General features: G+C 41.7%; 1 protein-coding gene and 1 pseudogene across 2 annotated transcripts; one reads left to right on the top strand and one right to left on the bottom strand.

Moving 5' to 3' along the window:
* Positions 1-221: 221 nt before the first annotated feature.
* On the bottom strand, positions 222-23,431 carry sh2d3cb (SH2 domain containing 3Cb). The gene is made up of 13 exons (XM_087798122.1): positions 23,383-23,431; positions 23,015-23,104; positions 20,914-21,508; positions 11,376-11,415; positions 10,598-10,726; positions 9,306-9,649; positions 8,216-8,286; positions 2,791-3,167; positions 2,617-2,732; positions 2,378-2,549; positions 2,203-2,314; positions 1,932-2,138; positions 222-1,373 (listed from the first exon to the last, which is right to left on the bottom strand). The coding sequence occupies exons 1-13, from the start codon at positions 23,429-23,431 to the stop codon at positions 1,204-1,206; spliced, it is 2,472 nt and encodes an 823-aa protein (XP_087654248.1). The 3' UTR covers positions 222-1,203.
* On the top strand, positions 4,027-8,064 carry LOC148087698 (UDP-glucuronosyltransferase 2A2 pseudogene; annotated as a pseudogene). The gene is made up of 2 exons (XR_015711307.1): positions 4,027-4,165; positions 6,315-8,064. The product of XR_015711307.1 is annotated as a UDP-glucuronosyltransferase 2A2 pseudogene (transcript).
* Positions 23,432-26,922: the final 3,491 nt, after the last annotated feature.

Raw genomic sequence — 26,922 nt, 5'->3', positions numbered from 1 at the left:
ATCTGTAGTTCCCCCGCGGATGTGGCGTCATTGGAACGCGTCAGTTTTACTGACACTGAATACTACATTTCCCAGAAGGCCACACAAACTTCCAGCAGGACACGCTGGAAGTCTGGAGTTCAGAGATCGACTTCTATATTTTTGTAAATATATATATATATACTGTATATATATTTTAGGAAATCATACATTTCAAACGTTATTGGAGAAGTAACAACGGAAAAGTTAGAAATCATTTTTATTTCTCTATAAATACAAGTTTAAGTGGTTAGACGTGATTTTTTTCTTCTTCTTCTTCCATCTACACAAACCCGAACTATGAGACGTTCCCAAGTCAGATTTGAGCTGGAAAAAAACATCTGGTCCTGCCTCGAGTCTTCCACCTTCATACAGGAAGTCAACCGAATGGCAAACCTGATTTGCTCATCTTGACCCTTTGGCTCTTGTTTTTCACAACAAAATATTCTCAGAAAAACATTATTACAATCTGGTAGAAAACATCTGACCCGCATATGACTTTTTAAGTTGTGACGTCCATGTTTCTGGTGCTTTATACTGATGTGTCATAATTTATGGTCATCAGCTAGTATGGGCTTCATTTCGTCTCCATAATATTTGTAAATACACAGAAAGGGATGTGCTTTTATATCCACGAATATATGTTTAATTTTTGTAACTTGTATTTTGATCTTCACAATTAAATATTGAGTTAATTTTTGCAAACCAAAAATACAGTTGTAAAACAAAATAATTACGTATATAATTATGAGATTTGCATTTGTATCAGCAATTACACACATGGTCAAATTAAAAATACACATTTATTTGCAAAGACTCACATTAGTTACAAATATTTAATTTACATTTGTGGATATCAAAACACAAACCATTGACTACGTGTAGGTCACCCTGTTTGCATTAACACATATTAATGAGCCCATACATTACAAGCAGGAGGAACCAAAACCTTGCAGGCTCCAGGTTGGTTCCAGGTAGAACATCAGCACTCTTGGACCAGATCCGACTCTGCAGGACCATGATCTGTCCCTCTGTAGTTTGTTCCTTGATGTTAGTCACACCGAGATCGGTACCAGAGAAGGTCCAGCCTTCACAAACAATAAACATCGAGAACTGTTTTTAAAAAGTCTCTGGCACCGCCCGTGACCATGGTGAGTGATGCGTCAGAACTTTGACAGGTCCGGGTCAGCGCAGTCTTCCGGGCGGCTCCAGGCGGTTGGACAAGGCCGTCAGCACCTGGTCAAACTTGGCGAACCGCAGCACCTGAGTCTCCGCTGCTCCCCTGCTCCCCCACAGCAGCCTCATCTGGAAGTCGGTGTTGAAGATCTCAGAGACATCTTCTTGGTCCTGGAACCCTGTGAGATTCAACAACCAATTGAAATCACAGATAAATTATGAAAACAGTGACAGACAGAATAAAAATAATTCGGGACCAATTAACGGATAAATCGCAGTAACACAGAAAAGACAGATGGGGGAGCTAGAGAGCGTTTAAAGCGTTCATCAGACCTGGGCAAAGCGATGCTTTATGACTGTTTACGCTCATTTTGTATTTATTTGTTTGATTATTGTTCATTACTAGTCTCTAATTATGACTAAAGGGAATTTGCTTTAAGGCTTTTTCCTCAATTTTTGTCAGAATTTATTGGCCCAAAAATGATTTAAAGACATTCTTCTTTTCACTAATTTTCTAACAACCCCCAGGGTTGGAATTATTTAGTCTGACGATAATTAGAAAATAAATATGAAAATATAATTGAAAAATTTGCTGTTATAGTCGAAATTTGAAAAGTTTTATAAAATACAATAAAATAAGATTTTGATTTTATTACTTGATTTTTCATTTTCGGTCCTTTATTTATGTTTTTATTATTATTATTTTAATTTGATTAAATGTGGCCCCTGAGTCTCACCGTGCAGTTTGTTCTCAGCGTTGGCCCTGTAGACCCCGCCCAGCTGGGCCACGGTCCGAGCGGCGCCGAGGTGAAACATGACCACGTCCACGCCGGCGTCCAGCGTCTCCCAGGGCTCCGCCCCCTCGGCCACCGCCACGCTCTTCTCCATCAGCGAGAGGAGGGGGATGACGTGAGGGAAGCAGGTGCTGGACAGAGGGCAGTTCTCTGCGACGCAGACAGGGGGCGTCAGTCGATTAAGGTGAGCTCAGGTGAAGTCGGAAGAACTAACCTCGACCCTCGTTCAGACTCTTCATGAAGGGCCGGAGGGTCTTCTCGTACAGGACGGCGCCCTCTGTGTGCCGCTGGCGTAACGTGGCCCACGTGTTGTCCAGACGAGTGATCTGCAATCGACGAACCAAATCAGAGGGAGAAACCAACGGGCCGCTCATCCTTCGGCGTCTCACCTGCGGCAGCTCCAGCGCCTTCATGACGGCGGCGAACCCGAACATGTTCCCCATGCCGCCCTTGAGCTCGGCGGCGATGCGGATCATCTTGTGCAGCAGCGCCGCTCGCTCCTCCGCCGTCCCGGTGCAGCCCAGGATGTCCACCGCCAGCGTGATCGCCATCGTCTGGTGCCTGCAGGGGGCGCGAGAGAGACAGTTCAAGCGACACTCGGTGGACTCCCGTTGGTTATGGTGATCACCTCTCCAGCAGGTCCAGCCTCAGCTGACGCCCGTGAGGCAGCGTCAGAAGCTCCATCCCGGACGTGACTCCCATCATCCTCCGGTCATCCGAGGTAACGCCGACGATCCGGGCCACCTGACAACACACCTGCTTTAAGGAACTCTGGATTCCTCCCACTTGAACTAGTCCGTACCATGCAGTCGCACTTGGTGATGTGTTCCGCCGCCGTCCGAGGTTCCACCTCCGCCAGCAGCTCCTTCACCCGCCGGAGGATCCCCACCTCCAGGGGCTTGTTCTCCTCGGGCATCAGGGTGGACCGGTAGGTCCTGGGGCTGAAGGAGGAGGCGACCTCCACCACGGGGGAGAAGTAAACGTTCCCCTCCTGCTGGAGGTCCTCGCCGCCGCCGTCCTCCACTAGCAGCCTCTCCACGTAGCTCTGCGGGCCGGAGCGCAGCTCCGTGTAGCAGTTGCCGTCGCCGTCTCTGTCCGGCCTGCAGATGGCGCTGCCGGGACACGGAGGAGGAGGAGGGCGGGATTCAGGGACGCCGCAGGGGCTCCTGGACCGAGGTGCTGAGGGGAGACAAAACAACAGGTCATTTTTCAATCAAAACATTATTATTACATCTGCCAAGGAGGTGTTGCGTTCAAGAAAAATAACTCAGTCAGATTATAGGGCGACACTAAATCCTACATTTTGTATTTTAAATATTGATCCTAAAAATGAAAAATGAAAAATGGTAGTAAAATATTTCTCTGTTTGAAGCCAAGAGGTTCATAGCCCAGAGAATAATCAAAAGCCATGAGGAGACTCACTAACGATTTTTGTGTGGCCCTCGAAATAACACATTTTTTTCCACAAAGGAAAAAATAGACGTATTTGAAAACATTTCTTTTTACAACTTTCTTGAACCAAGTGTCAATGAAACATCTCAGCATAGATGACTTGTTGCCATTTTTGTGACTCGTATTTATTTTTGTTATACATATATTTATTACATTTTCTTTGTAGTGTGTTATTCTACATTTCGGATATAAAAAATAATTAAGTAAGTAAGTCATTTTTATTTGTATAGCGCTTTTCCAGACCAGGGTCACAAAGCGCTTAAACAATCAAAACAATATTCAATAAAGTATATACTTTAAAGATCAAGATAAAACTGATAACACAATAGGAGTTCCAGAAAATCAAGGAAAAGCCTGAACAAATAAAAACGTCTGAAGATGTTTCTTGTATATGTTTCTTGTTTTTTAAGGAGAAAAAAAAGCTTTAAAGCAGATTTAATCCAATTCAACTCTGATCATTAAAAGATATTTCTGCCAACTCAAATATTTGTTCAACCCAGATGTTGATGTCGGTTAATTGTTTCCTCGGCTGGTCGGCTCTCAACAAGGTCTGGTTTCCGGTTGTTTTTGTTGTTGAGCCTCTTGCCCACATCTGTGGTCCTGAACTCAAGTGAGACATGTGAGCGTAAATCTGCACTTTGGTCTGGACCCGAGCCGACGCCCCGGAGCCGAGGCTCAGTCGCTACAGAGGAGACAGGAAAGACACACGTGCCGCTGCCGCTCTGGTGAGTCGACGCTTCGCTACGATCGTGAACCGACTCTAGAAAAGTTAGCTTAGATCAACTTTATCGATCCCTCGGTTGGAACAAATGCCAACAACAACAACTCTTGTTGCTTGTTCTTAATTTCCTGTTTTTTGCTCCAGTTGAGCTCCAGGCATCTCCTGCTCCGATGAGCCAACATCAGTTAAGGAGAAAACTTTCTAATAGTTAGCGCAGCGCCACCTACTGGAGAGTGTTGTAAAACAATTAGACTTTTTTTTCTTACTAAACTTTGCTCTCGTAACAAGTTGGTTCAACTTGGTAAAAATGAAAAATGATGAAGAACCAACAATTTACAGACTCTTTAGTGGACCTCGGAGGTTGTTAAAGGGACACAAGCTTTCAATTAAGGGGTCTCCAACCGGGCCAGGGGGGCCACTTGAGGTACATTCTTGTGGAGACTGGGGTTGTCTTTCAACAGTTTCTTTCTGATCGTGTTTGACAAGTTTGATTTTGCCTTTTCTTGATAAGAGTTTTATGGATTTGTGTCTGTTGTCACTGTGATTCTTTGTCTACTTTTGTGTTACCATCTGACGTTGAACCCCTGCTTTAGAGGTACCCCATATGGATGTTAGTTTCCTTCTGTCACCAATCGTTGCACACACATATATCGTGTTGCTTTGCATCAAAATTTCTCCATTTATCAGGTTCAATTTAGTTAAAAATATCAGTCTCACTAAAAAGATCTGATTAAAAACATGCAGCAACAAAGACTACAAAAGCTCCAGATGAGCGTGACCTACTGTTACATCTCCTGAGGTGTATTTATTAAAAAAATATAGGTTGAAAACAACACCAGAAAGGTCGGTTCAAACATGAAAATCTGTTTCCGATCTCAACGTGAGGCTCAACGGCACTTATACAAGCGAGAGTTCACGTGCAATAAAGGTGGAGGTTGATCTTTACACGAGGACATCAGAGACATAATCAGGTGTCGTGTTGACCCTCAACTTGATTGTCTCCACATGTCCCCCCTCCCACCCCCCCCGGGCTGAGATCTGTGGCAGAGGTCGTCACGGTAACAATCTCCGGGCGATGGGCATAAAGTAGGTGTAACGTGAACTTAGAGCAGAGTAACCTGAGAGGATCGCTGACCGGAGGCAAACACATTGTGTAAACCTTCTGACATTCCGGTTGTGTAATCGCTAGTGAGTGCGGAGCCGTTGGGGATAAAAAGGGAAATTACGTAATAAAACATTTGGAGCAGGAATTTTAAGAAGCGTTCTAGAAAGATTCCAATAAACAGGCCTATTAGAGGACAAAGTACAAACATGTACCCGGAGTAACCTGTGCTCTCTGAACACAAAGGTGAATCAGAGCTTTATCAAGGAACACAACTCGGCAGGAAGTTGTTTTGTTGTTGGAAACCACTCAATTGAGAGAAGAACATCACATTGTTTTTGGTAAGAACCAAAGACGAGATGAACTAACTCAAAAATAATGAACCCTTGCTACAGTTATATATTTGTGGTTGCAGACACATGGACCTCTAGAGTAGAGGTGTGTAATCTGGGGGTTCAAATACATATCACGACACAGGGGCAATGATCCGATATGTATATATTATAATATACAAGGATATATTTGTAGTATTGTTCGAGTACTTGATTCGGACACGTGATTTACAGACCACATGACTCTCGACGAAGTCGTAACTACTTTCATTAGTTTTGAAACCAAAATATGGCCAACCATCAGCTTTAAAAGCTGCTGGAGTCCACTGTATCCTCTCGTCCTCAGTCATCGGTGGGATCTCACCGGATTTCATTTTTTCCTTTAGCGGTGAACTGCTGCCTTCTAGCTGCCGGAAGTTTTCGCAACACAAAAATGCAGTAGATATTGTTAAATTTTGATTGTAAATAAAAGCTTTGGATTCGACTGTATCCTCTCGTCCTCAGTCACCGCCGAGTACTTGTAGGATTTTATTGTTCCTTTAGCTGATGTGAAGGTTTCCACACAAATGTTTATAAACGCAGTGAATTTTCCAGGTTTGTTTTTAAAATAAGGAAATCTTTAGCGTCCTTTTCGAATATCGATAAAGTATTATATATATTTAAGTATATCGATATCTTCCGACTCTACAGTGACATTAACTGTCGAACTCTGTGTCCAGATCTCTTCCAGGAAGATGAAGTCTCAAGTCTTGCTCCCTCTGCTGGCTCTGCTCCTCTTCCTCACGAGCTCCGCCGACGCCGGCAAAGTCCTTGTGGTTCCGTTAGATGGAAGCCACTGGATCAACATGAAGGTGGTCCTCGAGGAGCTCCACTCCAGAGGCCACGAGCTCACGGTGATCCGGCCCCAGGACACCTGGTACATCCCGGCCGAGTCCCCGCTGCACAAGACCATCACCGTCAACGGCTCCATCGGCTTCGACGAATCCGTCTTCGGGTCGTTCGTGAGAAGCATGATCGCCATGAGGCGGGACGGGTCCTCCATCTGGGCCCGCATGGCGCTGGAGTACGAGCTGGTGCTGCAGTTCTACGACCTGAACAAGCAGGTGGTGGAGATGACGCGCCAGATCTTCGAGGACGAGCAGCTGATGCAGCGACTGCGGGACGACAAGTACGACCTGGTTCTGACGGATCCGGCCACCGGGTCGGGGGTGCTCCTGGCGCGTCGGCTGGGTCTCCCGCTCGTGCTGAACGTGAGGTGGACGGTTCAGGGCGACGGTCATCTGGCGATCGCCCCGTCCCCGTTATCGTACGTCCCCATCCCCGGGTCGCTACTGACCGACAAGATGAACTTTGTCGGGCGTCTGAAGAACATCCTTTACTTTTTTTTTACCCGATTACAAATCTACTACGTGACGGAACCGAACTACGCGCCGTTCGTTCGTCGCTATTTCGGCCCCGACGTCCACTACATGGAGCTCTTCCAGGCCGCCGACATCTGGCTCATGAGGAACGACTTCGTCTTCGACTTCCCCCGACCCACAATGCCCAACGTCGTCTACATGTCGGGGTTCCAGTGCAAGCCCTCCAGACCCCTCCCCAAAGAGCTCGAAGACTTCGTCCAGAGCTCGGGCGAACACGGCGTCATCATGATGACCTTGGGCACCTTGGTGGCGGAGCTCCCCGAGGACATCACCGAAGGCATCGCCGCCGCCTTCGCCACGCTCCCCCAGAAGGTCATCTGGAGGCACAAGGGGAAAAGACCGGCCGCGCTCGGCAACAACACCCTGATCCAGACTTGGCTTCCCCAGAACGACCTCCTCGGTCACCCCAAGACCAAACTCTTCGTGGCCCACGGAGGCACCAACGGTCTCCAGGAAGCCATCTACCACGGCGTCCCGCTCCTCGGCCTGCCCCTCATGTTCGACCAGCACGACAACTTCTTCCGGATGAAGGTGAAGGGCGTGGCCAAGGTGCTGGACCTCGCCACGGTGAACAAGGAGAACTTCCTGGAGGCGCTCCGGGAGGTCCTGCACCAGCCGTCCTACAGGGAGAAGATGACCCGGCTGTCGGCCATCCAGAAGGACCAGCCCCTGAAGCCCATGGAGCGCGCCATGTTCTGGATCGAGTTCGTCATGAGGCACAAGGGGGCGAGTCACCTGCGGACCGAGTCCTACAAGATGAGCACGGTCCAGTACTACATGATCGACGTGTTCGCCTTCCTGCTGGCGCTGCTGCTGCTCGTCCTCCTCGTCTTCGTCGCCTCGGTCAGGTTTTTGTGGAGGAAGACATTCGGGCGAAGCAAAGTCAAGAAGGAATGATGACGTAAAAAAATGGACTTTCTTGATCCCTGATCACCTGGTCATGCTGTCACTGTTTGAACTTCCTGACCATATAGGAACACAACTGTTGGCTCATCCTAAGATTTAATAAAAGATATTTAAGAATAAAAGATGCTCCAGATCATGTGAGAGTTCCATCCATTCATCCATTCATTCGTTCGTTCATCGATCCACAGCCCTCGACGTGCAGGTCGCACGGGTTTGAATCAATAAACTCGTGCGACCGGCGACGTCACGGGGGTTCAGTGAACCCTGTAGTAGGATTTTGTTTTGGGACTCACAGTTGCAGGAGGCGGGGGGGACGCGAGGGTCCGGGGGAGTCGGGACGACACGTGGAAGAGTTGACGCCGGACTGCAACGAAAGAGAGTGAAGTTGAACGACAAATGAATGCAATAATGACTTTAATTTACATCACAATGTGGTTACAGTTATAAGGAGGTCAAAGTATTTTTCTACTCACGCAATACACTGAAGCTCACGTGCGACTGGTGGTTAATGTTTAATCTCTAACTTTACTATAATGCTGATAATTTCCCTTATCAACATTATAGTAGTGCCATGAGAATATTGAAGGGTTGAATTCAATATGTCAAAGGTTGAGACTTTGAATTATTGATATATTGCTTGTTATTTTAATATATATTTTTAAATAATTTAATCATTTCTATATTTAAAGGTTAAAAGTGTTTTACTTAATTAAGTTATTGAATTAAAAACCTTCCAATATTAAAAAAAATAAATAACAAGAGAGAGTTTGAAATTCTAATAATTCAAAAAGACATTTTCTAAATGTATACGTTTTAATTCTTTAAGTTCTCTTCTGGTATTGTCCGGGGGCCACAAATATATAATGATTTTTATATTTAATTTTTTTTAAAAAGTAAGGAAAAGTTGAGTTTAAATAAGTGTATTATGGTACATTTATGTAGGAAAATAAAATTAATTAAGATAGAATTTTAATTATTATTTTTACATTGAACTAACAAAATACATTTATGATCATTATTATGCAAAAACATTCTTTTTATTTGAGTGCACTAATTAAAAATATTTAGTTTAGTAGATTTATTTTTGAATAATTGGGATTAGAATATCAAACTGTACGTCTTAAAAAAAAAAATGGAAATATGAGATTTTAAAAATTCAAACATAAGAAAAAAACCTTTTCAACGTTTAAAATACAGTAGAAAATATTAAATCAATTATCAATTAAATGCTTAAAAAACGAATCAATAATATAAATTAAAAGTTCCAAAATTGAACCATTCAATATTCTGATGCCACTGATACTGGTCCATAGTTCCTCACTTCTCAGTCAATCAAGCTGTTAAAAGCTTATGAACCATAGAGATGACGGTTTGACCTCTGACCTGCTGCGCCCGGGTGTCTCCGGGCAGGAGCTGAAGGCCGTCTCCAGGTAGCTCAGCGGAAGCGTCCGGTTCACCGGCCGGTGGATCCGCGCGCCGTTCCGCCGGGTCAGGACCGCCTTGCTGCCCACGTAGAAGTGGACGAGGGCCGGGAGCGAGTCGAAGGCCTCGTCCTCCAGGCTGAACTGGACCCGGCTGTACGTCTCGCCCGACTGGACCACCGACCTCCGGACCAGGAGGTGATTGGTCTTCTTGTCCCAGTGGCAGGTGAGGACGAAGTCACCGTGACTGGACTCCGAGTCCCTGATGAGGAAGTCCCCGGGGGTCAGAACCAGACTCTCTGACACCTGAAAACATGCCTTTGTCAGATTATGGGAAAAAAATAATAAAAACAATCACCACGTCTTTGACCTTGACTGAATTTAAGTGGCCCCTCGTGAGGTCAAAGATCATCATGATCAGAATCTAACTATTTTATATTATATTTAATTCAATTAATAATTTATAGTCTCTAAATATGACTATAGAGGTTTTGCTCTAGGACTTTTGTCCTCTGCTTTTGTAATATTCAAAAGTATTTATTGCCCCTTAAAAAAAAGAAGTTATTATACAAATATTTGGGGGAAAAGTACTTTCATAAGTAAAAGTAAAAGTATAAAAATAAAATAATAACTTTAGTATATTTGGCTTGATTTTATACTTGTCGCTCCTTTATTTTTGATTGATGGCCCCTCACAACCGCCCCTGTAGCAAATGTGGCCCCTGAGAAAATTGACTTGCCCTGCTGCTCCCTCTAGTGGATCAAACGCATCACTACATTTGAAACGGACGAGATTTGAGATTGACTGACAGTCGAACCGAAACACCAAATAAATAAATAAATAGTAAAAAACTAAATATAATGCAATATAAAGTAAATATAAAGGTAATAAATAGCAAATAGTAAGAATACATAAATATTGTATTATCCTGCTCAGTTCTGTTCTTTCTCCATCCATTATTAAAAAAAACTTTATTTATAAAGCACAATCTGAACAGCGGAATCTGGATCAATTTATTTGAACACCAACTATTATACATTTCTTCGTTGACTTTCAAAGATCCACATTTTTTCTGTACTTTCTTTCCATCTTACAATTGTAAAGTAAGTCTGCAAAGTGTGACGACAGCGAGTTCTTCAGACGACGATACAACATCCTGTTTGAAATCTAATTGTGTGTTCATTATCTACGTGTGTGTACAAGTGAGGATGCTTGTGTGTGCGTCTGAGATGTGTGAGTGTGCATGAGTCGGACCTCCCAGGGGATGCATCCGTGGTACCAGGCGTGGCTCCTCAGGTCGGTGCCGCTCAGCTTCAGCTCGTCCTCCAGCAGCTTCCTCAGCTTCTCCGTGGGAGGCTCCAGCCAGAACTTCTCTCTGGAGAACTGTGGGGTCATCACACACACATCAGACCCGACTCTGGGCGAGCAGGGAAAAAAAAAACTTCCCTCCTCTTCCTCTGTGATTTCTACTCGCGTCGCCAATAACGTTCCCACAGTGGCATCTCGCCCAAGCGGCACCCGGGGGGCCCGTGGACCCCAGACCGTCGCCGTGGCAACGTTATTATGCGACAGGGGTCATCGCCGAGCCGGGCTTTTGTACACAGACGCACAAAAGAAACAGTGCTACTGTATATCACGCAGACGCTTTTGTAGCCGTGCACACACACACACACAGCAGGACAAACACACACACAGTTGTTCACACCACCCCCCCCACCCCCGCCTCTCTGTTGTGGTTCCCACTGAGCCGGGCCGTGGGCCAGAACCCCTTCAACAACAGTGTGTGTTTCACTAAAGTTCTAATTCAATCATTCAACATGTAGATGAGTGTTTGTCCAGCATCTGCCCGTACATGCTCCCTCACAGCGGTAACCACGGCGACCATCCTTTCATCTCGCTCATCGAATCAGAGTCATGCGTGTGCAGGACACGGATGACTCTCGGCAAGAGTAGCGTGTGTGTGTGTGTGTGTGTGTGTGTGTGTGTGTGACTTTAACAAGTAGAAAACGAGATTAAGAAGAACAAAGCTCACCTTCACGTATTCGCCCCCGCCTTCCATCACCTCCCGCGGCCTGAAACACACACACACACACACACACACAAACACACACACACGCACACACACGCACACACACACACACACACACACACACATCAGTGATCACGACAACAACTCCTGGTCCTGTCGCTACACAGTCGAGTCAAATTGATTCAGGGTGGATTTCAACCGTCAACCACTTCAATCTGTTCATTTAGAGACGGTTTTCTCTGGGAGAAGCATCTTGTTCATGAGTGAGGGGAGGATGGAGATGCCGTGAGTTAACAACAGTTTATAAACTTTTAGGGGTTTAAGAAAATATCGATACACTTACAGGTATATATCGCTGTGAATAAATTGTGTATAAAATAAAATAAATTAAATAGTTTTATTTACATTTAACAATATTTACAGCATTTGTTCATTTTTGTGTCGCAATAAACATCCGGTCGCTAGAAGGCAGCAGTCAATACATTTGCCGCTACAGGAACAATGAAATTCCATGAGATCCCGGCGATGACTGAGGACGAGAGGATACAGTGACTCCAGCAGATTTTAAAGCTGCTGTTTGGACATGTTTTGGTTTCAAAACAAAAGAAAGCAGTTAAGACTTCACTCCGTCAATACGTCCTTCGCAACAATAAAATCCTGGTGATGACTGAGGATGAGAGGATACAGTGGAATCCAGCTATTTTTAAAGCTGATGTTTGGACATATTTTGGTTTCAAAACAAAGTAGTTACAACTTCGTCAATAGTCATGTGGTCTGTAAATACTGCAACACCAGAGTAAAGTACTCGACAATACTACAAATATATCCTTGTTACTACAGTATCGTAACGTATCTTTGCCTCTGTATCATCATCACCAGATTTTTGCCATGACAGGATATTCTGAGGCGTTCAAGTGTTCCTAGACTCAGTTAAGATATAAAAAAAAGTTGACTCTCTTCCTCTTTAAAAGGATGAGGATCAGCTCCTCCAGGTCTCAGATCAGGCGAAGATGCACTCTCTGTTGGGCTCTGGCTGTGACGCCGACAACAACACGACGAACCACCACTAAAGTATGAAGTCGACTCTCGTCAGAGCCTCGCAGACTCATCATCTTCTTACGCAACATTAACGACTGTGAGAAACAAGTCGACACACACATGATAGCACAGCTGAGGGAGAGACTCCTGCTAAACATCCTGTCCACCGTCCAAATGACTCTAGTTCCCAACACACACACATAAATAACGAGTATCAATACGTGAGAATTAAACTGTTGCGAGGCACATTAGAGATGAAATGATAACAAGTCAGAGTGAGACTCAAACTTCCGTCTCATCAAAAGAACGCAACGAGGTCGACAGGAAGTCGTGCGGTCAAGACAGGAATGTAATCATCAGCTCCTGCCTCGGTGTTACCGTGACCTGGCTTGGGTTTTTTTTTGTTTTTTTTCGAGGACACTTTCTTCCGCGACCAAGGCAAACTTTTGAAGTGTTTTAACAACCTCGTTAGGAAAACAGTAGAGGGACTAATAAGGAGCCCTGAGGCACCCCCGGCCCCTTTATTAGAGCTTACTTCCACATAGAGGAACATTTTTACAGCGGATAGCATCAAATCTTAAAACAAGTCATTAAACACTAGGAGAAAAATAATGACTTGAGAACTGGTACGTTTTTGTTTTTTTTACCAAGAGAACTCAAATTCCTACCAAAATACAACTATATATAATTAAGCACATGTTCGTTTGGCACCACTTTTGATGCAAACTGGGTACAAGGGTTCGTCCAGCGGGCACGAAAAAAAAGTTAGAATAAAGTAAATGTTTCTGTTTTAACTTAAAGAAAAGGAAAGACAAAAAAAATTATAAAACTAAAAAACAAAATTCTATAAACATATTTTCTAAACAAATAAATACAGTTACATGTTTGTGTAAATGATATCATAACACTCTTAAGTTTTTTAAATGTGTTTTTAGCTTTCAAATTATATTTTGGTTCATGTTTTAATAAAGTGTGTATTTAATATTTTATCCAGAATTAAAACGCAAATATTCCCAGCGTTTTGTTTATTTTCGAGTTGCAGTTAAACTTTCGGCTGCCCCGTGATTACGTCCTTCGCAACAATAAAATCCTGGCGATGACTGAGGACGAGAGGATACAGTGGACTTCAGCAGTTTTTAATGCTGTTGTTTGGACATATTTTGGTTTCAAAACAAATAAAAGCAGTTACAACTTCATCAAGAGTCATGTGGTCTGTAAATTCTGCAACACCAGAGTCAAGTACTCAACAATACTACAAATACTGTATATCCTTGTTCCTACAGTATCATAATGTATCGTAAAAAACAAATTAAAACAAATAGTTTTTTGTTGATTTATTTACATTAAGAAAAAGTACCAAAGTATTTTGTTTTCTGGGTGATGAGAACCTTTTATGTTAAAGTAGATGAATATATTCAGACACAGGTTCCTGTTCCAGCTTCAGAATTCGGGGTCTCACTCGTTCTAGCAGGATTCGAAGGCAGCTGTGTGGAGGTATTCGTTGGGTCAAGCCAGGGATGTTGGGAGTCTACAAGAATGTGTGATAAACAAACACACACACAACTGTAGGAAAAAAACAGAACACAAGGCCTCAATCATCCTCTAGCCTCACAACAATAGCGAAACTAAAATAGAAAGCGAAAAAAAGGAGGAACGGCTCCGGCGGTGAGTGTCGCTGACCAGCTTGTGTGTCTATGGTCGGGTGTGTTTATTCTCGTCCTCAATTTGTGCACACGTGTTCTTAAAGTTGGTGCCGCGGCCCCAGCCAGAGGAAACTCCCTCGGCCTGAGGGCTGCGGTCCTCCAACCAACATCAACATCTCGCTGCACTTCCTGCTTCTCGCTGGCAGCAACACACACTCGAGACAACGACACACACAACTGTGGCGGAGGAACCACAACACAACAAACATTTTCTATTTCAGTGTTTGACAAAGTGCTCTTCTTTAAGACTGAATAAACTCTCGTGACCGTCACTCTTGATCCCACAGGACCTACTCTGGATGGAACATGAGTTAAGAAGGTGGCGGGTCGCGGGGGCAGCAGCTGGAGTGAAGAGGCGCAGACCCGTCTGTGAGAACACAGAGTCAGGGCACCTCAATAATTGCAACATTGCACACAAGTTAAAAAGGGGGATATTAATTTATGGATTATGGAACAAATCTGAAATCTTTTTGCTCCCATCACAGTTCTAGAATTACTTTGTTGTGTTTACAACACATAGACATACTTACAGAGTGATTGCATAGAAGGAAAGGGGGCAGCCAAGCAGACTCTCAGCAGGCGCCAGAAATCAGAATTATTTGTCACCCTACGCATACTCATTATTATGTGTCTGTTTGTACAAAACTCGCTTGATCAAAATATTGACATTAGAAAATGTCATTACATGCTTCGCAACAATAAAATCCTGGTGATGACTGAGGATGAGAGGATACAGTGGACTCCAGCCGTTTTTAATGCTGATGTTTGGACATATTTCGGATTTAAAAAAAATAAAAGCAGTAACGACTTCGTCAAGAGTCACGTGGTCTGTAAATTCTCCAACACAAGAGTCAAGTACTTGACAATACTACAAATACTGTATATCCTTGTTCCTACAGTATCATAATGTATCACCCAAACAAACAAATTAAAACAAATTTTGTTGATTTATTTATATTAAGAAAAAGCATTTTGTTTCTGGGCGATGAGAACCTTTTATATTAAAGTAGATGAATATATTCAGACAGAGGTTCCTGTTCCAGCTTCCGAATTCGGGGTCTTTTCTGTAGATGAAATCTTGTTTATCATAACGACACCCACTCTGCTGTGATCGAGGTCTGTCACTGCACCACATCAATCCCAGAAGGCTCCACCTTCAAGGAACTCGTTGTATAAACAAAGCAGGGTGTGATTACAGCTGGCTGGAGGACGAGTGAAGCCATTATTATGTCATAATGGACTCTCGTAACCTCTCCTTCGCTGAGATTTCAGGAGACTTTTATAAAGTAATAACTTCAAAACATGGTCATGATGAGAGACTTACTTTGACATTAGTGGCTCTTTACAAGTCAGAGTAAATTAAAAACTCTCTTCTCGTAGGAACTGTCGGATCCCTGTTTCATCACAGCGTAGTACCAGAGCGTGCAGAGCTCGTGGGCCTCAGACCCTTCAACAAACTCATTGACTCAAATCAACTGTGCGGAGGCAGCCGGGCTCAGACGTGTCATTCATGACCGTCGTGTCGGGTCTGAATGCCGCTGTTGTCGTCGTTTGTCTTCACAAACAAACTCTTTCAGACCCGCAGAACAAATCTTCGCACTGACTCACACCCGCGGCGGACACAAGAGTTCTCTCTGTGACAGTGAAGCAGCGACGGTACCGGCCCCAGAACCGAAAACTTTCGGCGTCCAAACAGTCAAATCTCACTGGAGCAGCCGCTGCCAACATCTGATCACCTCTGGGAGCCCAACATTCCTGCTCTTATGTAACCGCTCCAGGGCTGGAGCTGCTTTCACACAGTCCAGAACCAAAGTCCACTCACTCACGCACTGTGTCGCCCCGAGAACACAACACAACAATGAGACTCAGAAACACACAATTTGACTTTTTAATGGATCAAACTCTACTTGAATGTTGATCTACCCTGAATCTCTTGTTCGCCTATGAGCCAAACTGAGCTCACTGAAATATATGCTAACTATCTATGCTAACTGTTCATGCTAACTGCCAGTGCTAACTATTTATGCTAACTGTTTATGCTAAAATATTACGTCAAACAGGCAGAGCAAGATTTTACCTGGCAACTTCAAGCTTTTTACAACTTGTCCTTTTTTTTGCTTCAATGAAAAATAGAAAAGAAAACATTTACACTTTAACTTGGGGCCACATGAATGCAGTTGAACATATGTATTTGGCCCCCGGATGCTGCCATGGTCTACTTGAATACCTAAAATAAACATTTTAAAAAAGATTCAAAAACATTACGACTTGATGAGTGTGGTTTAACTAGGGGCCACATGAAAACAATTGAAAGGCTGTGTTTGGCCCTCAGACATCTTTGAGGTCTGCTCAATGAGTTTAAAAACTTAAATTTTCAACTCTGGACTACTGAGGAAGTCTTTCATTTGACCTGGAACATATTTGTGTTCTTATAGTGAGCCCAAGGAAGTTTACGGTCAACAATGTGCTTTTTCTTAAATGTAGCCATTAGCGCTGCGATATCATCTACCAAAGATTCTATTCCTAACATTAAAAATCTAAACGTCATGTGTCAAACTAAAGAACCCGGGGTCAAATCTGAATTTAAATAATGATAGAGAAGAACTTCCAGAGAAGATCTCTAGAGGGATAAACAAAGTCTATCTAATCTAATTTAATCTAATTTATTGATCATGAAAGAGGCTCTCTGATCAATTACATTTCATTATGGCTCCCAATGAATATCCAAAAGTAGATGGATGGAGCAGGTATTGCTTATTGACTTAAGACGAAAAACAAATTTAAAATATAAAAGAATATTAAAATTAAAAACTTTGCTAAAATGTGATTGTAATTCTTGTTCCATCTGTGACTCGAATGTGTTCAATAATTGTACGATTGCGCGGTGAAGTCTAGACACACGCTCGGCTCTTAATAAATAGTCTGGCAGCTCTTAAACAAACATGATGTTTTTCTCCTCGCGTCCTTCATGTTATCTCGCTGTGACGGCAACAGACGACCACAAGAACACAAGAAGCGTGAGCTGCTGGGTTGGCGGCGGCAACGATTTGCACGAACATTCCACTCGTAAAGCTGATGAACAGTTTCCTCCGTCTGAGTTGTTATCTGGTGTTCTGCAGAAGAGAGTTTCGTCTTACCGAGATAGACGGAGGCTCGGGAATCATTCTATCTTCATCGAAATTACTGTGAAAAATATTTTCGTACGAAAACCATGTGAGGTCAGAAAACTGTTGAACTGTTGTCTAAATAATTATTTCTTACTTTCCACTACATATTAATTCTAAATATGACAATTTCAGGGTTGTTTTGTACTTGTGTACTACTACTACTTTCTGTGTTTGTATTTCTTTGTCATGAACTATTTAATAATTCATCTATTAACGAATAAAGTATTTTTATCTTGATCTTTTGGTAACTATCATTTGTGTCACCAAATAAAGTGAATTTTTATGATATTTAGATGATATTTTATTAAAAACAAATGTTTATCTTTAATAACATCTATAAAAAAAAGAACATTTTAACTAAAATTTAATTTACAGCTTATGTTTTAAATATTATATCATCATTACCCTTGTGTTGTCTCGGGGTCAAGGTGATCCGAAGGCCAGAAAAACAAATGTGTTTGTGGTATCCCTTGTGTTGTCTCTAAGTTAACGCAAGGGTCAATAGATATGACATTTTCATGCTCAATTATGTTCTTGTTTCCGTGTCCGTCTCGAGCACAGGTGACGAACCTAGTTTCACCTCATCGGGGTCGTCGTGGCGACGCTCCCGTCCGGAGATGCTCGCCTCCGGACGTTCTGCTGAGGCTGCAGCGTGAAGTCGCAACAGAAAGTTTGCGCCGCGACCAACACTGTCATTAAGATTCCAGCCGGCCTCCAGTAAACTGCAGCAACGTATAGTTATGAGATAATAATAACGTTGGCATGCGCAAAGACGCATGTAGGGATGAAGGAGACTTTCTATTGTCGGAGAAATGTCGCGGGGCCCTTCGAGAGAGAGTGTCATAATTTGAGCGCATGTTTACGACGACCGTCCAAAGCTAATTGTTCAACAACACGAATTAACTTTATCACATGAGCTTAAGTTAAACTTCAATCCTCATGTGTTCGCCTCTTGTGTCTTCAAAGCTCTAAAGCTGGGGTGACCGAACTTCCTTATAGGAGGGGCCACATCTGATGACGTGAACACGATTGGGGGCCAAAAGTTAACGGTGACTTCTAAGAGTTATTTCGTTCAGAAGTTCAACATAAAAGCTCATAAATCGAGAACTTCTTCACGGATAGATGTTTTGGGAATTAGCATGGACAGTTAGCATGGCTAGTTAGCCTGAACAGTTTGCATAGGCAGTTAGCATGGGCTATTAGCATGAACAGTTAGCATGGGCAGTTAGCATTAACATTTAGCATGGGCAGTTAGCATGAACTGTTAGAATAGGCAGCTGCTTGAATAGTTGGCATAGGAAGTTAGCATGGACAGTTAGCATGGCTAGTTAGCCTGAACAGTTAGCATGAACAGTTTGCATAGGCAGTTAGCATGGGCAATTAGCATGAACAGTTAGTATTGGCATTTAGGAGGAACAGTTAGAATGGGCAGTTAGCATGAACAGTTTGCATAGGCAGTTAGCATGGGCATTTAGCATAAGCAGTTAGCATGAACTGTTAGAATAGGCAGTTAGCCTCTTTACTTTGTGGTGTTTTCCTTTGACTGTTCTTATAAATATGTTGTCTGGCATTTAAAATAACTTTAAAAAGTTTCATTTTACAAAATATTTTACATTCTCCAGTTAAATAATAGATTTAATAAAGTCTACCGAGGGCCATATTTAATTTAAAGGGCCCAAAATGGCCCCTGGGTCGCACACGCCTGGTCTAACGTGTATCTTTTCTTTCAGTCTGTCTTTTGTCTTTATAATCAAATTTGAACTTGAGTGCATTTTTACAAATATATAAATCAATGACAAAATGAATGACTTGTTATATTAAAATCATTAAAAAAAACATGTAGAATAGTACAAAACAGGTTGACTAAAAATATAAAGCCTAAATATTTTTTTATTATTATAACCTTGTATGCTATTTAGCTGCTAGTTGGGAAATATTAATGGCTTCACTCATATCTGCTCCAAACCATCACCAACTGTCTATAAAGATTGCCTTTCACTTTTTATGCTTCTCTGACGTCAGTTGTGCAGTCATCCCTTCAGCCTGGCTGCACTCTCTTCTTCACCTGCTGCCACATAACTCTGACTCCAAACCCTCTTCTTCACTCTTCTTCCTCAGTCAAATATCTACACGAACAACGAAGTATTTGTGAAAGCGACGTCACGTGATGGATGAACCTACCTCGTGTAGATACAACTGAAGCGTATTTAAACATTTACACGTACTGTACACACTAAAATATCATGAATTCAAAGTACAATATTGCGCCTGTGATGTTTCTTCTTCCGTAGAAACTCGCTAATATTTCATCGGGACGTGAGATGCGCGTTCCCGCTGATATCATCGTGCACGGAGACACCTTCATGTCCAGGTGAACAACTCACGGTGTTATTGTGGTTCCGTGAGATCCAACAAATCCTGCTCACGCCAGCGTGACAACACACTCCAGCTCCAACACTGACCCTCAATAGAACTTTAAAAGAACCACAAAGAGAGTTTTTCTCACCGATCCTGGTCCTCGGACCTCAGCTCCGAGTCTTCGCCCATCTCTGACACACTCGAGCACAAACTGACCTGGAGTCAGAGCTACTGCGCATGTCTGCCGCTGCCTTCACTGCGCTCGTGTGGACAGCGTGTGAAAGAAACTGATCTCAGAAATACAGACTCTCGTTAAAGTCCATTCTTGAACCAATACTGAGCTAAATTAGGAACAATGGTGAGGATTCAGGAAAAAAGATTCGTATTTAATATCAAAACTTTTTTTTTAAATAAAAAAATAAAACGTGTGTCCAAATAAAAACAAAAATATATTTTGGTCTTGAGAAAGAAAAGAAAAGAAAAAAAAATAACCCACAAAAATGAAGTTAATACTCATCAATATCTCAAAAGATCAAATAAATTCAAGAAATATACTGTTTGTACCAAAAAAGAAGGCTTTTAAACTTCATATTAATAAGTTAATTAAAAAGAAATTACATTCAATAATAGTTTTTTTTTTAATTATTCTGCATTACCTGCCTCTTGTTATACTATTTTTTAAAACCAATATGTTGCTAAATCAGGGCCAAAGGTTTCGAATGAGATCAATTATATATTTAAATGAATAAATAAATAATGAAAATATTGCTTTACAATTGTTTAGAATTCGAAAAAAAAGAAGAAATTTGGTAAAAAATAAATAAATCAATAATTATTTAAAAAAATATATGTATATATATATCAGTTAAAGCAGGAGAAAAAAGTTAAAAATCGATAAATTGCATGATCCCAAAACCTTTATCTGAGTAACTTTGTACTCGAGTGCTGTACATTACTACATTCATAAGTACTAGTACAGTACATTACTTGAGTTTTCTTCTGGAGCCATTTTCTCTCTGAGAAATATGACATAAAAATCTTGTATTCTTGACTCCACTACTGACGACTGCAGTTGTCATGTTTATAATTTATAATGTATACTGTAATTTTATATTTGAACTTATCATATCATCCCAGACTCGGAGGAGCTGATCCTCATCTTCATCACCAGTTCAAAACTGTGGATTTTTCAAAAAGCCGCCCACGAGACTGTGTGTGTCTGAGACAGACATGTTTGCAATACTGATGGCAGAGTTTGTGTAAAAAAAACCTCACCTGTCGTCTCGCTCTCCTTCCTGTGAGACTTCCTGTGTGACGCCTGTCTGCCTCGCCTGGTGTGTGTGAGCGCCGTGTGTCTTGTGTGTGATGGAGTCCATGGGCACGTACAGATCCTGGTTCGACCTGCTCATGCTGGACGGCGCCGCGGGCCGGCGGTCTGCGGTGGTCCAGTCCGGCGTGTCAGCAGAGCAGCTGTGGGGCTCAAAGGTCAAAGGTGAGGCCGGCTTGAGTGACGGGGGGTCAGGCAGCGGCCGGGCTGCGGCGGAGCGAGGCGAGCTGCTCAGGCTGAGAGTGGACAGAGCGCTGAGGAGCGGCGAGTCCGGGACGTGATCCCTGCCCCCCAGCGACCCCGCTGTGCCCCCCTGACCCTCCCACCCCTCCTCCTGACTCCTCGTCTTCTTCTTGTTCTTCTTCGAGCCAGTGCGCGGCACCGTGCCCACGTGGGAGGACATGACGCTGGAGTGGGCATAGACCGGGCGGCTTGGCGCTCCCTCGTCAGCTGACTTGACGCTCTCATGGCTCCCAGCATGCACCGGGGCGGACTCTCGGTGGCGGGACGAGACGTTGGTCAGACTCCCGAACCACTTCAGGCCTGCAGAGAGACACGTCCAGACGACATCAAGTGAAGAACACACACTAACAGATACACACCTGTGCACACGTTCATACAGATACACACAGGGAACTGTACAAACACACACACACACAAAGGGATACACAAGTGCACACATTCACACCTACACAAACAAGTCAACAATAAAGTTCTATCTCAAACGTGTAACAAGGTCATAGTAAAACTATATTTATATTTAATAATAATTATCATAATTGCTTATAAATGTTTCTGACGGCTACAAATCTAAATCTTTAACTCACTGAAGTCGTTCAAAATATTATTTTGAGGAGTTTTTCTCAATTTTCTTTCTTTAATCTCTTCTTTTTGAGGGAATACTTGATACAATACAGTTCTATACAACATACAACATGTCATATTTAATATTAATTAGAAAAAGGTTTCAATTTTCTTAAGGTAAATAAAATGAATGGGAAACTATATAATATGCTATTAAATTAAAGTTTAAGATTATTTTGCAATCTATTCTTCTTTTTTTTTTAAAACACCTTTTATTTGTCCCCTCTTGATGACCCCTCATTACAAAGGTCACAGTATATATTGTGGCCCCTGAAGGAATGTCATTTCCCACCCCTGGTCTATCCAAACACATTTCGTTTTAATGGATGCCAGCGGTGTCGCCAGCAGGGGGCGCTGCTTCAAGTCGATCTTGAACTGCTGAGAAAGTTCTTGGGGTTCTGGGAAAGTCTCGGTGACAGTTGGACTCGGGGGAACCATCGTAGCCGGATATTTACGTCCCCCCCTAAATTTAGCATCTGATTGTGAGAGAGGGGAGGCAGCGGGGGGTGAGGAAGGGGGGAGGCAACAACAATCTCCCTCGTTCTCTTCACCGAATTCTTGACTGTGTTTGTGTAGTTCGAAGAAAAACGAGTGTGTGTTTGTGTTCAGTGGAATCTTTGTGTGATTTAACAGAAACTCGCTTTTGTCTCTTCATCTGTCAACACTGATGTCTGTTTCTCCCACAATGCATCTGGGTTCTTGTTGGATTCATGTAATCCTTGAATGAAACTCTTGGAAACAGGGCCTAGATTTATTCGTAGAAATCTGAGTTTAGACTTTTATTTTAATGGATTTAGTTTCAGAAAAATGTACCATTTAACACCAATCAAAATTAACCATCACAAGTTAAATAGGGAATTTCTTTTCTATATTAAGTAAGATCAGATTTTGTTTAAAATAATGTTTTATTTTTCTTATTATTGTCATATTTTTCACCAATTAAAACATGTTAAAAAAAAACTCCCTTCGCTTATTTTAATTTCCAAACTTTCCTCAAATTAAACATTTGTTTTTACTGCTTTAATGTCTTTATTTGAAGTTAGATCGCTCTTATTTTGTAGGGACAAAGACATTTTAAATATTTTTTAATAATATTGTTGAACTTGAATTAAGATCCAAATTAATTTGATAAACAGTTACAGGTCAAACCTTTCCATGAATAGAAGAATAAAAAAAACAACTTACTGAGTTTTCTCTTGTTCATGACTCTTCGCTCGACTAGATAGACGTGATGAAGAGGCGCATGATCTTCGTCGCCACACTTAGATCTACTTCCTGTGCAGCGGCAGAACAGGAAGTGAGTAAAAAAGCCCTCTATGGTGACATCATCGGGACGGTTGGTGAATAAAGATCTGATCATCATGGAGATGGAAACGGCTGTGGATACCAATGTATTACATAAGATTATTTTTAATATGGATATTTAAATATATACATTTTTGTCTTTTAGCTCAGCTCTTTCTTTACCACCGACATGACAGAAGACACTTCAACAATCCGTCTGTCCATCTCCATCCTTCCTTTACTCATGAACAAAACCCCCAGATACTCACCCTTATCCCAGACCTGGACTAGCTGATCCTCATCCTGGACACGTAACATTCCCATGAGCGAGAGCAACACCTCCTCTGTCTAAAGTAGCGACGATGTCCCGGTGTTGTAGTTCATCCAAACAAATATTATGTTTTCAGAGTTTTATCAGATATAAATATTAATGGTGTGTCACCACTATGGTACAAAACCATTTTTTTTTCTCTTTTTGTACTTTTTCTTTATCAAAAAATGTACTTTTACTTTTGAATTTTGGATTTAAACAGTTAAAAAACGTACTCCTTATATGTCTTTTTTTAATGTGTAAAGAGGAACTACAGCTGATGATCATTACATTTTGAATAACAATTTATGTGGAGTAATAATCCGATATATGAGTTTCAGTTCCGTTGTTCAATATGTGTTCATGTTTTTTTATTTAATTGTTGAATAAATGAATGAAGAATGAATCCTTAAGATACTCTATATACGTGAATAGATCTTAAAGAAAGTCTGTGTTTATATATATATATTTTATATTTATATTTACGGACATGTTTGCTGATGAGCATTTTTGTGTTTTTAAGTTAAGGTTGCGAGAGCAGATGTGTGATGAGTCTCTCAGGAAGGGAGGAGCTCTTTCAACACTTCCTGATGTTTCGTCAAAACTGAAAGAACATTGATGTTCTTCACTGATCTGTTGTTGACCCGTATTTTCTTCTGGAGAGACACAGAAGCAGCAGCTAAATGACAGCATGAAACAGTCTGTAAAATAAATATTCTACAGTTAAGATCACAGTGATTAAATTAGGATCATCTTTATTAATGAAGTTAAAGTAAAATCTATATCTTAATTGTTAAATGATTTTTCTCATTTAATTCAGCTCAGTTTTTGCGTAACTTTTTTCCGTTATTTATCAATTTTGCTTACGTTAACTCTTTCTCTCTCCCCACCCTCTCTGCAATCACAAAACTCATTCATTAATCCACAACACTCATTAAAGCCTGCCCGCACAGTTTGTCCAACTAAAATCACTGAAATCCACCCCCTTGCTCTGTCACCTCAGGTGTGCCCCAGGGCTCTGTCCTGGGGCCCCTTCTCTTCATCATCTTTCTCCTTCCCCTTCGCACCATTTTCAGAAAATTCTATGTCAAGTTTCACTGCTATGACACTCAGCTCTACTCAAACCCTCTTCTTCTCTTCTGGTTCCCCCTAAACTTCCTCAAACTAAACAGTGACAAAACCGAGGTCCTCCTCATTGGCACAATGTCAGCCTTATCGCTCACCATTGACAACCCCCCCGTCTTCCCCTCCCCCCAAGTTAAGAGCCTGGGTTTCATACACCTGCCTTTACCGTTTAATGTGTCTTTATGTTTTAATTGTGTTTTAAAGTTTGCTTCGGGTTTTATGAAAGGCGACCTTGAGTGCCATGAAAGGCGCCTCGAGATAAAATGTATTATTATTATTTATTAAAGAAATACCTGATTGTGTCATTGTTTTTATTCATAATATAGATAATTGTCTCATCTAGTTAAAAAAAAAGTTTTTTAAATGATAGTAAATCTAAAAAAAGTCAGTGAGTTTGGTGCAGTTTTTCCTTTCTCCGGAAGAGAAACTTTAACTTGTGTTTGTTGATTTTCCAAATTTAACAAAATTTCTTTCATTAGATACGTTTTATTTGTATTTTGTTGACTGGAATTATCAAATTAGCTGGAAATGTAAAAGAAAGCTATTATTATTTCATATTCAAAACTAAAACATGGACTGTATCTCTATTTAGGGTGTTCAATGTTCAAACCACGATTTAAAAATCAATTATAGATCAAAGCTAATGTTTTTATTTCGTTTTCCTGCAGTTCAGGTGTGATCGCCTTCTTGACGTCCTCTGTCGCCCCCTAGTGGCAGCATACAGTTGATGGCGAGCAGAACCTGAACTAGAAATGTCATATTTGTGATTTTTCAAACACGTTGAAATATTGATGAGACTCTAAAGGATCTTTTTTTCAGATGTTAGAATCAAACACATCTTCACAACATCAAGGATCTGAGACTCTGAGAAGAGCTTCAGATGTTCTGGTCGCAGTTACAGAAACTCACAGTGATCACAAACCTTCCGAAGTAAACAAGACAAAAATATGAAGTAAAAAGTGAAAATTATACAAATGAAAAAAAATAAATCTGAACCCTTCAGATAAAATAAAAATGAATTAATATGTTATATATTTTAAGTGCAACAATATTAGTTGAGTGATATATATATTTAAGTGATGAGGATATTGTGGGAAAAATAATCTAATTTATGAATAAAACATCTAGAGTTGTGGCTTTATTGAGATAGAAATTGGTGATTAAATAATGATTTATTTTGTTTCTTTAATATTAATTCACGAATGTAAAATTGTCACATTTAAAAATACTTAAAATATTTAAGTTTAGTTTAAAATTAAAAAAAACATGCAAAGAAAACAAAATGTCAGAAATATAATTGAATAGAAGTACATTTAAAAAAACACAATTAAGTGGGACTGATTGACAGTTTTAAGTCTTCGTTGTCGTCAAGTGACTTCTGCTTTTTGTACATTATATTAAACTATTTACCAACATGTCTTTTTGTTTGTATCTTTTTTACAAGTGACACAAAATGATGTACAATGCAATCATTGACCCCCAACAAACCACCGTACATTTTTACAACACAACAAAAAAAAGGGAAAAAGGGAAAAAGAGCGTAAACTTCTATTTCAGTCAAAATAGTTTTCATAAAGGAAGAAGAAGGGAGGCCTGAACATCTCTATGTGAGGAGCAGAAGCTGAGGGGTTGCCAGTGTGACCCCAGAAATAGCTGTGAGTGGATTCGGAGTGACAGGTGTGGGTATTGTCAGAACGTGTGTATATAATTTCACATATCTTTGCAACGATAGAGCCAGTTTGTTTGTGTGGAACAATCTGTTGTATACACACACAAACACACACACACACTAACACTGTAACTGAGCACTTTGCTGATGCAGCAGATCACTGGTCTCTCCTAACACGGCTGAGTGCTGCAACATGACAGCTGTGTGTGTGTGTGTGTGTGAGAGAGAGAGAGAGAGAGAGTGTGTGTGTGTGTGTGTGGATCACTCAGCACAGATTAAAGTTTATTTAAGAGATTTAATATCGTTAAAAAAAATGTGTTAAACCTTAATTTTTCACCCTGCAGTACCTCTACCTCACCAGTAGTCTCACACCTGCAGCTCACCTGAGGAGTTCTTGTTCTGCCGTGGATCGTCGGAACACAAACCCCGGAGTTTTATTTATACTCTCGTGTTCCTCTGCTAACTTTAGCAGGGGGGTGTTGAAGGATGGAGTTTCTGTCTCACGATACTGTCATGGAGACAAACTCGCGTCACCGAACCGGAGATCCTGTGAAGCTCCGCCGCGGCGCCATCAGAGAGGTCACGACCCCTGAAACAAGATGACCCGTGTCGACAAGTGTAGCCGCTTCTCTGTGAGGAGAGGATTCTGAGGTCAAACAGGAAGTGGCGAAAGGCGAACAGGTAGTGAGCGAGGGGTGTCGACAA

This window comes from Callionymus lyra, chromosome 1, assembly GCF_982586985.1.
Source record: "Callionymus lyra chromosome 1, fCalLyr1.hap1.1, whole genome shotgun sequence".
Taxonomy (NCBI): Eukaryota; Metazoa; Chordata; class Actinopteri; order Syngnathiformes; family Callionymidae; genus Callionymus; species Callionymus lyra.
Note: the sequence above shows the minus strand (reverse complement) of the source record. Positions and strands in the feature narration are given on the sequence as shown.

Coding starts and splice junctions, on each gene's coding strand:
- sh2d3cb (XM_087798122.1), bottom strand. CDS start 23,431: ATGTTACGTGTCCAGGATGAGGATCAGCTAGTCCAGGTCTGGGATAAG. Junction 2,733..2,790: donor TCACCAAGTGCGACTGCATG/GTACGGACTAGT, acceptor GTGTGTTGTCAG/GTGGCCCGGATCGTCGGCGT. Junction 2,139..2,202: donor GAGTCTGAACGAGGGTCGAG/GTTAGTTCTTCC, acceptor TCTGCGTCGCAG/AGAACTGCCCTCTGTCCAGC.